The sequence below is a fragment of the Crinia signifera genome, chromosome 7, assembly GCF_055691185.1.
Source record: "Crinia signifera chromosome 7, ASM5569118v1, whole genome shotgun sequence".
Classification (NCBI taxonomy): domain Eukaryota; kingdom Metazoa; phylum Chordata; class Amphibia; order Anura; family Myobatrachidae; genus Crinia; species Crinia signifera.
Genome location: NC_139223.1, coordinates 192,056,093 through 192,068,370, shown reverse-complemented (window position 1 = coordinate 192,068,370; position 12,278 = coordinate 192,056,093). Strand labels below are relative to the sequence as shown.

The 12,278-nt window shown below is 47.1% G+C and overlaps 1 protein-coding gene across 2 annotated transcripts in view; it reads right to left on the bottom strand.

Moving 5' to 3' along the window:
* Nucleotides 1–10,038: 10,038 nt before the first annotated feature.
* CHN1 (chimerin 1) overlaps nt 10,039–12,278 on the bottom strand; it is an 89,854-nt gene continuing 87,614 nt past the window's right edge. For both annotated transcript variants that reach the window (XM_083154745.1, XM_083154746.1), the window contains one exon: nt 10,039–11,169. In XM_083154745.1, coding sequence (XP_083010871.1) covers nt 10,998–11,169 — 172 coding nt within the window. In that variant the 3' untranslated portion in view covers nt 10,039–10,997. The remainder of the gene's footprint in view (nt 11,170–12,278) is intronic.

Sequence of the window (12,278 nt, the reverse complement as noted above, 5' to 3'; positions counted from 1 at the left end):
GGAATCACATTCCCTTTTATGCTGTAGCGTAGAACCGCCCACATTCCTCTTCCAAATGTCCAAATCTCTTTCTGGTTGGTAAATAATGGGCATATATCAGTTAGTACATTATCCATTCATCTCATGGGGAAATCCTGTTCGCTAATCCGGTGTTGCTTTTGAGCAAGTAGGCAAAGCACTCTCTTTATATTGTCATTTTTATTGTAATAAATGGCGCAAGTAACGATATGTGAAACTATTAACACTTAGGGACCCAGAAATTAGGCAGATTGATCAGTTTCTTGGTTTTAGTGAAGGGGTTAATTCCCTCCGGGAGTTGAGTTAATACTTAACCTTTAATAATGAAAAAAAAAAAGAAAAGGTTTAACACACATAAACACATATATATTTCTTGACACACAGACAGATAGATATATACATACGGGAAGCGGTCATCTATTAGAATGAACTTAGGTCTACAGTCATTAGGTCGACCCCACTAGGTCGACTGGCAGGAAGGTCGACCTGACTTAAGGTCGACATGGGCCAAGGTCGACATGACTTAAGGTTGAATTTGCATAAAGGTCGACATGAGGAAGGTCGACTGGTCATAAGGTCGACATGGGTTTTTCACTGTTTTTTGAGCCGACATGTGCCGACAGGCGGTATTTCATGCCCTACCATCCACTAGGGCGTGGAGGAGGTTATTAAAGCTGTGGCGAGAGAAGCGAGCCACCGTGCCCGAAGCATTGCGAGCGAAGCGAGCTATGCGAGGGGCCGATTCTCATTGCCAACTGTGTCCATGTCGACTGTGTCGACATTCGGGTAAAAAAACGGTACTTGTGAATTATCCGGGCTGCCGATTTTGTCCTTAAGTTTAGTTAACTTAAGGACACCCGACCGACGCGATGCCCGCTATTTAGCCCCAAATCGGGGGCATCGCGTCGGTCGTGGCCGTTATAAGGGGCCGCGACGTGATGCCCGCGATTTCCCATAGACAGTAATGTTAAAAGACGTGATGGACCCGATTTCCCATAGACAACAATGTTAAAATAAAATGACTGTGAAATTGGCCAATATGGCCATTTCACATTGGATATGTTTTTCAAAAAAATGTTTCATGGCCCCCCACCACCGTTAACGCCACCCCGCTATTGACGCCAACCCGAAGCGTGGCGAGCGCAGCGAGCCCGCAAGGGGCGGCGGTACGCGTCCTCCGACCTTTTCATACCCCCTACTATCCACGTCGGCGTGGAGTTGAGAATAGAATAGTGTGGCGAGCGCAGCAAGCCCGAAGCGTGGCGAGCGGACGCGGATACCTTCACAGGTATCCGCGTGCCCTTGCGGGCTTCACAGGTGTCCGCGTGCGCTCGCCACGCTTCGGGCTCGGTGGCTCGCTGCGCTCGCCACACTATTCTATTCTCAACTCCACGCCGACGTGGATAGTGGGGGTATGAAAAGGTCGGAGGACGCGTACCGCCGCCCCTCGCGGGCTCGCTGCGCTCGCCACGCTTCGGGTTCACGTTGATCGTGGGGTCGCGTTAACAATTGTGGGGGCCATGAAACATTTTTTTTTAAAACATATCCAATGTGAAATGGCCATATTGGCCAATTTCACATTGTCATTTTATTTTAACATTGCTGTCTATGGGAAATCGGGTCCATCGCGTCTTTTAACATTACTGTCTATGGGAAATCGCGGGCATCGCGTCGCGGCTCCTTATAACGGCCACGACCGACGAGATGCCCACGATTTCGGGCGCGATGAAAAAATCGGCAGCCCGGATAACTCACAAGTACCAAAAAAACAGTGAAAAACCCATGTCGACCTTATGACCAGTCGCCCTTCCTCATGTCGACCTTTATGCAAATTCGACCTTAAGTCATGTCGACCTTGGCCCATGTTGACCCTCCTGCCAGTCGACCTAGTGGGGTCGACCTAATGACTGTAGACCTAAGTGTGGTCTGACAGATGTACCGATTCCATACATACAGTATAATGTGTTCCTAATTCAGAAAGTATTTGAGTCTACTATACCCAGGTGAGAAAGCCCTGTATTATACAGGCTACGTGACCTCATTATGGGGGACATTTACTAAGATGTGTATTCTACTTCACATGTGATCAACCAATCCGATCCTGTCCACTATCTTCTAGAGCAGGGATGGGGAACCTTCGGCCCTCCGGCTGTTGTTGAACTACATATCCCAGCATGCCCTGCAACAGTTGTAGCATGGCCACATAGCAAACCTGTAACAAGGCATGCTTAGATGTGTAGTCCCACAACAGCTGGAGGGCCGAAGGTTCCCCATCCCTGTTCTAGAGGGTGCTAAATAAGAAGTCGTTTCTGATTGGTTGCCCATAGCAACATCACATGTGAAGTAGAATACACATCTTAGTAAATTTCCCCCTAAACCTTTTATAATTTATGGTTTCACTGGAAGTAATAAACTCAGTCGATACTGTATTAAATGACACTACCCAGACCCGGCATTTACAAGGACTATGGGGCAGTTCTGTACTGCTGACCCTTAATTGAACTTATATTGTCCCAAGCATGGTTAGGAAACATGTCCCCCTACCTGGCAATGTCACTAGCGGCTAGGCTGTTCATAAGCTAAAGATTGGTTCTGTCCGCAGAATCTTCACCACCACTGTGTGTAGAAGGCAATGCCGGGACTTTCATATTTATAAGAAAAGGGGTTAAATCCAATCATGCAGGCAGCAATGTCATTATCAGTACTTGCTAAATTTCCCATAATATAGTTCACAATGTTATCTACAAATATCGCACAATAAGCATATACGCCTATATCTGTAACTAGCCACGCCCATAGGGTGGAGCATGACACGCCCCCTTAACATCATGACTTTTTCACATTTTTATGGTGTCAATGTCAGCACATGAGCACATGGACCCCCATAGAGTGTACCACTTAGCTTGCCATGCACAGATCCTGATGGGACAAATGGATGCACTGTCCAATAGGAGGGGATGAGTAGAGCAGGGGCTGTCCTTGCTAATAAGGGAATTTTTCACATAGGGTTTTACTCCGTGAGGAGTTGGTGTGTGTTCGCACAACCTAATGGATTAATGGATCCCTGATTCGAAACAGGGTAAGGAGACCCCAAAAAAGAATTTTTTAATCAAGAACGGGGGTGCTGTTCCCTACAGCATGGATGTATACATTTTACAGGAAAAGAAGGAAGGGGCTGTTTGTGGGAACGCACATGACATTTTTCTTTAAAATATAACTTTTAATGGTTTTTATTCTAATATTCCCTATATCAGGGTATGGGAACTTTACATAAACATCTGAGATTTTGAAGAAGTTAAAATCACATACAATACATACACAAATACAGATAGTGTGTTCAAAGAGAAGAAAATAAATGTGTTTTAAAAATTTACACGAGTGTCTGTTTTATGTGGCCCTGATGGAAAAATGAGTTTTGTTGTTGCTGTTATTCAGCGGTAAGGACTCTGATGTTACACCCTGTTGTCACACTATTCCAATTTATAGTATAATGCTGTTAAGCCTCTTGACACAGGGCACAGTGATCAGTAGGAGTTACACATTGTTATAATTAATTTCGGGCTTTGGAGTGGTATTTCGCAGATGTATAGTTGGTTCTGCGCCCTCTCCTGGTCGATCTGAGTATATCAGTCTAAATATATCCCTTTGCCCACAATTGCTGGGTTATATATATTGGAGCCCTCTCCTAGAGATCTGATCAGACAGTGTACTGCAGTGTGCTATTTATATATATTTTATGCACCACTGATTCACAGAGTCAGATCTGGGTATAGTATAATGCTAACCCATCTAAATTCTAACAAACATTTTACAAAACATTTTTCTACTACAAGCTATCTGGGCTAATGGACATCTCTAGGACAGACAAGGTTGTTAGGGAATTGCAATAGATCAGCCTGGGCGTCAGCATGTGTTACCCCACTGCAATAAGACAGACTTTATGCAGTGAGTTACAGGTTTATGTGTGGCAGTAATCATAGGGGTATGCATCAGGGAGACTGTGGCTGAGTGCCTCTTGTCTTCGCCCACCCAATAGGAAGCATTAGGTAGCCATCTGTATTTGTTGGGGGGGAGGGGGGGGGGGGCAGTCTGTGTGGTATAAAGGGCCCTGCAGGGAAATGCAGTTGTAGGGGCCCATATGTAGGGGTGTGGCCAGTCTCCAGAGGGGGTGTACCACCAGCCACCATAGAGGTTTGGCTTACTATCAGAGAGTGTATGCACGATAATGTATAAGTAGTCCTTCCCATTGTCGACCTAATGTGTGTACCCTGTCGACCTTGGCCATGTTTACCTTCAGTGGTTGACCCAATGACCGTATACCCCTGTACTTGGTTGCAGGCTAGTCACGGGCAGAGCATGGTGAGCAAAGCGAGCCATGTGAGGGTACGCGTTACACTATTTGAGGGTCCATGTCAACAGGTGTCAACATCGATACACAAAAAATTTGAAAAATGTCGACCTTTTCAACCTTTTGAACTTGTCAATCTTTTGTTGTCGACCTAGTGACTGCCATCTAGAATGATGCTGTAGATTTATGAATCCACAACCAGCGTTAAAACCCCGTGTACACTGTCTATCAAACTCCCACTGCCAGAGGTGCAGCCACCTTGAAAGGGTGTGTGGCATCAGGGGACTCTTTTGCTTCTTTTTGCATCACGTTTGGGGAATACCCAGCCTCTCTGGAGATGGTGAATGGGCAGTATTAGCAGACTATTCTTCTATGACAGGAGTCGGGTGCTGCAGGAGAATATCACCCGGCAGCACCCATCTCCTGTAACTACAGAAGAGCTGGTACTTTGGTGTAACCCCCTCCGAGCGCGACAACCGGGGGCAGGGTGCACTGCCTGCTTCCGGCTTCTCACGTCACTGACATCAAAATTTAAACAAATAAAGACTCCTAAAAGAGGGTGGTGCCTCTGCAAAGGGGGCAGGACCTCATGGGAAAGCCACAATTGAGAGCCACACCCCCATTTTTGTCACTATGGGGGCAAACTGTGAGCTGTTGGCCATGTCTCCAGTCCCTCTGTCACCCGTGAATAGAGGCGCACAGCATCTATGCACTGCTGTTTTTAGAGAGCAGCGAGTGACAGGGGCCCTCCCATACCCCACCCTTTGCCGCAGGACACTGCAGCCTGCGGGTGGGACAGTCCCAAAAAAGGAACGGTCTCACAAAAATCAGGACAGTTGGGAGGATACGCATACTGAATCTGTTCGCATTTAAGGGGCATATCCAATTAGACACAGGTTTTACAGTGTAGAGAATACTCCACATTATGGCCCTTTATTCTGGTTCATTCGCAGCGGCCGCTCGTTCGCACAGGGACCGATGTTTTGCTTATGCGCAGCAGCATTTCTGCGCATGTGTATACACTGGGTGCGTGCGAACGCAGCAAAAAGTTTGTTCGCCGTGTGCACGCACTCAGCCTTGCGAGCGGGGGGTGGAGAGGGGCGTGGGGTTCCGGGCTGGGCCATTAGCATATGGATATGCTGAGCGTACACATGCTAATTCATCCCTGACGCACATGTGGGGGGCGGACAGCTGACATAACTGGATGTCAGCTGCCCTCCCAATTCCCTACAATTCTGCGCACATATGTAAGGGTGGTCTGGGCCACTCTTACATGTGTTTGCGCCTTCGCCATCATTTGATGGTTGGCGACGATCAAAAGATGGGGGAGGTTTCCACTAGTATGTGAATGTATGTTCATGTGAAACATCCATTCACAAGCCTTGCGAACAAATCCCGCTTGAGAATGGGTGGCGCCGGCTAACCAAGGCGGGGTTAGGGTGACTCGCAAGGATGCAAATTCACACCTGAGCGCGTCCACCAGAATAAGTGCTGGAATCTATCGATTTTCCCATCTGATAAAACCCAAAATGTGCATTTTTTATCGAAGCTCATGAGACTGCAAGTAAAAATCCTCGCTACATTCTGTGGCTGGACCTAATTGATAAAGTCCTAGTGGACAAATAGATGCAGAGTTTACTGATATGACCCTTAAGCTGTGTGCAAAGATCTAATTGCAATGCCCTTGCAATTTGACTGACAGGTCAGCGTTTGTGGGTAGTAACTGGCAATGTCAGAAAAAAAGGCAGACCTGTTCTGGCGTTTAAAGGTAGGTTGTATGATGTCAGCGCCTGTCTCTGTCGCAGAGTTGTGGAAGGGTCCACTTGCCAGATCTGTGTCAGTCCTAATATATATTAACAGTAAAAATCAGCAGGTGTAGGGCAGTTAACCAGCCAGTGAGTGAGCCAGCGCTCACCCTTCATCGGGCGCAGAGTCACTGAAGGGAAGAAGCTTGACAGCAAGGATAGTGCGGAGAATAAACAAGAGGACGGAGGGCCCTGCACCTTAGGGCTTACATATTAAAGATATAGGGGTATATGTCTGAAGCAGTGATTACAGTCAGTGCCAATACTGGAATATTTATATCCTCTTTTGTCTCCAATAATTCTGCTGGGCATACATGCCAGTGTAGGGACTTGCAGAGAATTGGGATCCCGTGATGTGGGCTGCAAGCTTAAAGGTTTTTATTAAACTGCAACAGCTGCAGTGGTGTAACTACTGTAAGGCAGCCCCAGCAGCCGCTTGGGGGAGCAAGCCGCAACAGGGTCTGTGTGGGCGACGGCACCCGCTCGACGCACTCACATGCTGCTGCCTACCACTGCCCACTGGCTGAGCATCGGAGGCGAGTCAGCCTCAGCACGGGTGGGACTATGGCAGAGATGACAAATCTCCCCACTGATTCAATTGACTGTACACAGACCCAGCTATTGGCTACTGTGTACAGGATGGGCGGGCGGATGGGCGTGCTAGGGTGGCCTGGGATGCGTTGGAGCCAAGGGAAGCAGAAGTCTCTGCTGGTCTCTCTTACTCTATCCTGCTTCAGCTTTTCAGCTTCTCCATTATGCATGTGATAACGGAGAAAACACGGTGGAGAGGAGCTGGGGGGGGCACAAACCTTTTGGCAGGGGGAATTTATAGTTACGCCACTGAACAGCTGGTGCCATGTAAGATGGGTAAAACAGAGGGGGGGGGGGGGCATATGTTGTGGCATTCGTTATTGATTGGTGTTGTACATTTATCTCACATGCATAAACTCATACATGCAATGTGTTTTTGTTTCATTATCTCAACATTTATATATTTGCACATTGTGACTCATTATAATAACATTTCATTTTGCTACTATTACAAACCCACCTCCATTTCAACTCATCTGTAGTGCAGACACCCCCCCCCCCCCCATCTTCCCTTAATGTGCTAAATTGTCAGTAATAGGCAATTGGGATCACCTTTAGGGTCTGGCTGCGTCCAATCCTTGTTACTCTAATTGTTCTGTCTTGGGTATATCTACCCACTGAGCCTCCTATAGAAAAGAAGTATTTTATGTATATTAGGGATACAACAAGCAGTGGGTAACATCAGTCTATTACCATGGTGACGTTTAATCGCTTTGAAGATCTACACACGATTGACTATAATAGAAAATAGGGTACTTGTGAGTTATCCGGGCTGCCGATTTTGTCCTTAAGTTTAGTTAACTTAAGGACACCCGACCGACGCGATGCCCGCGATTTAGCCCCAAATCGGGGGCATCGCGTCGGTCGTGGCCGTTATAAGGGGCCGCGACGCGATGCCCACGATTTCCCATAGACAGTAATGTTAAAAGACACGATGGACCCGATTTCCCATAGACAGTAATGTTAAAAGACGCGATGGACCCGATTTCCCATAGACAGCAATGTTAAAATAAAATGACCATGTGAAATTGGCCAATATGGCCATTTCACATTGGATATGTTTTAAAAAAAAAGGTTTCATGGCCCCCCCACCACCGTTAACGCCACCCCGCTATTGACGCCAACCCGAAGCGTGGCGAGCGCAGCGAGCCCGCGAGGGGCGGCGGTACGCGTCCTCCGACCTTTTCATACCCCTACTATCCACTAGGGCGTGGAGTGAGAATAGAATAGTGTGGCGAGCGCAGCGAGCCACCGAGCCCGAAGCGTGGCGAGCGCAGCGTGCCCCGCGAGGGGACGGGGATACCTTTACAGGTATCCGCGTCCCCTTGCGGGCTTCACAGGTGTCCGCGTCCGCTCGCCACTCTTCGGGCTCGGTGGCTCGCTGCGCTCGCCACACTATTCTATTCTCACTCCACGCCCTAGTGGATAGTAGGGGTATGAAAAGGTCGGAGGACGCGTACCGACGCCCCTCGCGGACTCGCTACGCTCGCCACGCTTCGGGTTGGTGTCAATAGCGGGCTGGCGTTAACGGTGGTGGGGGGCCATGAAACATTTTTTTTTAAAACATAACCAATGTGAAATGCCCATATTATTTTAACATTGCTGTCTATGGGAAATCGGGTCCATCGCGTCTTTTAACATTACTGTCTATGGGAAATCGTGTCGGAAATCGGGTCCATCGTGTCTTTTAACATTACTGTCTATGGGAAATCGTGGGCATCGCGTCGCGGCTCCTTATAACGGCCACGACCGACGCGATGCCCACGATTTCGGGCGCGATGAAAAAATCGGCAGCCCGGATAACTCACAAGTACCGAAAATAGTAATAGTTCTGGTATGGAGAAAAAAAACTTGTCACCTTCCCTACTCTCGCCATGACCTGCTTCAGCCAGTAGAGGGAGCTCTATGCCCCCTCATTAGATGCGTAAACTATTAAGAGCACGCCACTCTCCTACGGTCTGCTTCCACCTAATCCACAAATGATAGAATTTAGGGGTAAGTGTACTAAGCAGTGTTTGCGAAATCCCTTTGGTTTTGCAGATGATAGGATTGTAACCTGCAGATTTACCATTAATTTAACGTTAACCCAGAGCAAAACTGCAGACAAGCCACACTCTGGAATAGAACTGAATTTCAAATTACTATTTTCATTATAATAATGGAAAGCCCATGTTTAGTAAGCGGTGGGCAACGTGGCCTAGAGGTGTGTACACACTGGCCGCTTCTGTCCGTGAGCAATGACGTGAAAAGTTCTTGCGAATAAATTACTCAGTTCATGCATGCGGAGCGATTTTCACCTGGCCCAGCAATTATGATGGGGGGGGGGTTTGTTACCCAACTCCCAAAGTAGGAGACTGTGGAAAGTGATTCACTTGTACTGTTAAACAGGGCAAGGGACAGTGGGGCCGGCAATGATGCGGGAGCGGCCATCAGCGCTCATCGCCCGCCCATACACACTAGATTAGGAAAAAGTGAGCTACTTTGAGCTCAAGAACGCTTAGTGTGTGTATGGGCCTTAAGACCAGTGTAAGTAATTTTATTTATATAGTTCACTTCAGTAGCGCAACAAGGGGGGGTTTCTGAGTACCCAGAAACCCCCCTAAGCTGAAAGCTGAGGGCCCCCTCTTTCCATGGGTACAAGAATTTTAAAAATCGGCCCTTGGGAACCGGAGATATCTGACTTCATAGCAGTGGTCCCCATCCAAGCCTTAATTGCTCTTCCCAGTCAGATATTTCATGTCCTGTCGTCTATAATTATTTATATTATTATTTATATTTATATTTATTATTATTTATATACATTTGGTCTATCTATAATACTTTAACTGACCCGGCATATACTGGGTCACCTAAGTGTCCATCTCCGTGCTTTGCTCCACCCCTCTGGAAACCCCCTTCTGAAAATCCTGCGTTTGCCCCTGCACTTTCTCCAACAGGGATCAAGTCGCTTGTGGAATCATGTCGGCCTCCCCTCTATGGTTCCTAGTGCTGGTAATAGAAACATTAACAGGGCTCTTACTTTATTTTAATGTGGTGTGGGTCACACTTTAATGCTGGTAATGTGCGTCATCCTTACCTACCACACATCACTGGACGGTTGCCGACTCGCAGCCTAATACAGTCGGCAAGCTTCAGATCAAACGTGCCTTGAACTTCAACGCGCCGGATACTCGTTAACTATTACGTTTACCCCAATATATTAAAACTTATAAGACAGCCCTGCAACCCATCTTCAATTACTCAGACACTGACAAAATGTACAAAATGACACGAATATGTTTTCTAAAACCTAGGTTTAATAAATTAGTAGGTGCATGCCAGATGAAAAATACAAAAATACATTTAAAAACTGAACATTGCAGCACGAACTGCGTCACAAAAAAAGTGTCGGTAAACATTATAAAAACTCAAGCTCTTGATTTAAAAAAAAAACTTGCAAAATTAAAAAAACAAAAAAGGTGGACGACAATAGAAAATGATCAAAGGAAAACCGCAATGCAAATGTCATCAAAGAGCAACCGTTTCACAAACTCATTATCCTAATCGGATTATGCGGAACATAAAAGCCAGGATCACAATAATCTTGCACTAGGGGGAAAACATGCTGCTTTACAGTCACGACCCGTGTAGTTAGAGGATATCTCTGTAAGGAATGCTCCGACAAAAACGGAGGCGTACATGCAGCCATTTACAATTCTTGTTACTCTGTAAACACTGAGCAGTAAAGCAGAGCAGACATTACTGCACAATAGCACTGATTGCCACAGTTAAAACAATTCTAAAAATTTGCTTCATTTCTGTTCTGCGAACACAAGAAAAATGCGCTTTTAATGTCCCTCAAGCCTCAGTTATGTGGATAGCTTCTAATGGACTCCATGATCGTGGATATTGGTCCAGGCCACGGATATGTCAATCTCCGGGAAGCAACTGCTACCTCAGAAATTACTTTATTGAACGGACAGGCTGCCAGAAAATAAATACGGACTTATCCCACAAAATGGCGGCCTCCGCAAACTGCTTCATGCTTCAGTGATGTTTCCAGTTGAAATAATTAATTCTCGTAAATGTTGGCTCACTCCACAAAATGGCCGCCCCACCGCGCTTTAATATGACAAAGTTGGCTGTAACAGATCACTTTCTATGCAATAGAACAATCCTTCATTTCTATGCAACGGAACAATCCTTCATTCTCCGGAAATACTGTTTTTTTTATTTCTTTTATCTTGATATCTCGTTCAAAATAAAATGTCTTCGTTTTTGATGAGCATTTCCACCACTAGCCTCTGATAGCGGATGTCATTGAGCGCTGCCATGGCATCCAGCTCTGGGGCGCGCATGAGAGTTGGCCCGAACACGATGCCAAGGTTCTCCGCGTTCATTAAGTTGTCCTTCTCTTGTAGAGTTACCCTGCGGGGAACACAAAATCACATTTCATTATGTTGGTTGTGAATCTAAATGAAGGGTTATCTGTAGGACATTGCAGGCCAATGAGAAAATGCAAATAAGTCCACTCACACCCCCCCCCCATCCCAAAGCATTGTGCACGTCTCAGTTTTAGCTTGATCCCAAACTGTGACATTAGTGCTATTATGTGTTGCTAGGACACCTTCCGGCATCAATCTGACATAAATGAGACGGACTGAGAAGCTCAAGATCTGTCAACAACACATGCTGTGATCATCCTGTCTGATGGGCTTGTGGCAATAAGCATTGCACGGCTGAAGCCAGCTAGCAGCACTGAGATATATCTACTTGTATTTAGTTCAGAAGGAGCCAAAAGGTCAACTGTTATATGCAGGACATAGCAGAGTGACCAGTCATTCCGAGGGAGACTGAAGAATCAGAACATGATTAAAATTGTAGACCAGCAACAGATGCAAGTCACTCAACTCATGTTTACCTACATGGAGTTGGTTGCCGGGTGGGGTCGCCGGAAGGGTGGGCGAGGAGTCGGGAGGGGTCTCAGGGAGCAAGGAGCCTGGTGGGTAGGCAGGAGCAGGCAGGAAGCCGGATGGGGGAGAGACGAGAGAGTTGTCCATGAGCCGGGTGGGTAGGCGGGGTCTCCGGGAGCCAGCCAGCAGCACATCTTGGCTGTCTGTGTGGCCTGCGCAGCATGACCTATGACCTCGTCATGCTGCGCAGGGCCACGCTGCCGGGTACAGGGGAGTCGGGCAGCGTCTGAGTACAGGGGAAGTCGGGCCGCCCATGTACATTAGACTGTACATGGGCGGCCAATCCCAGGATTGGATACACCAATCCAGGGATTGAAATCCCGGTGTTTTGGGGGCCAAATCCCCGGATCCCAATGCCGGGATTGGCCACCTTACACTCAATGCAGCAAGTAGACCAGTATCTCACACAGGGCCAGAGTTGTTTGCAGATTTGCAATTTTGTAGATGGAGTGATTATCGAATGACTGCACATACGTATCGATGGCAGTGCACAGGCCCAAATAGCAACAGAAATTGCATAAAAGTTGTAAACGCAAAGCAGCCAGAGGTTGGCTGACAGAAAGC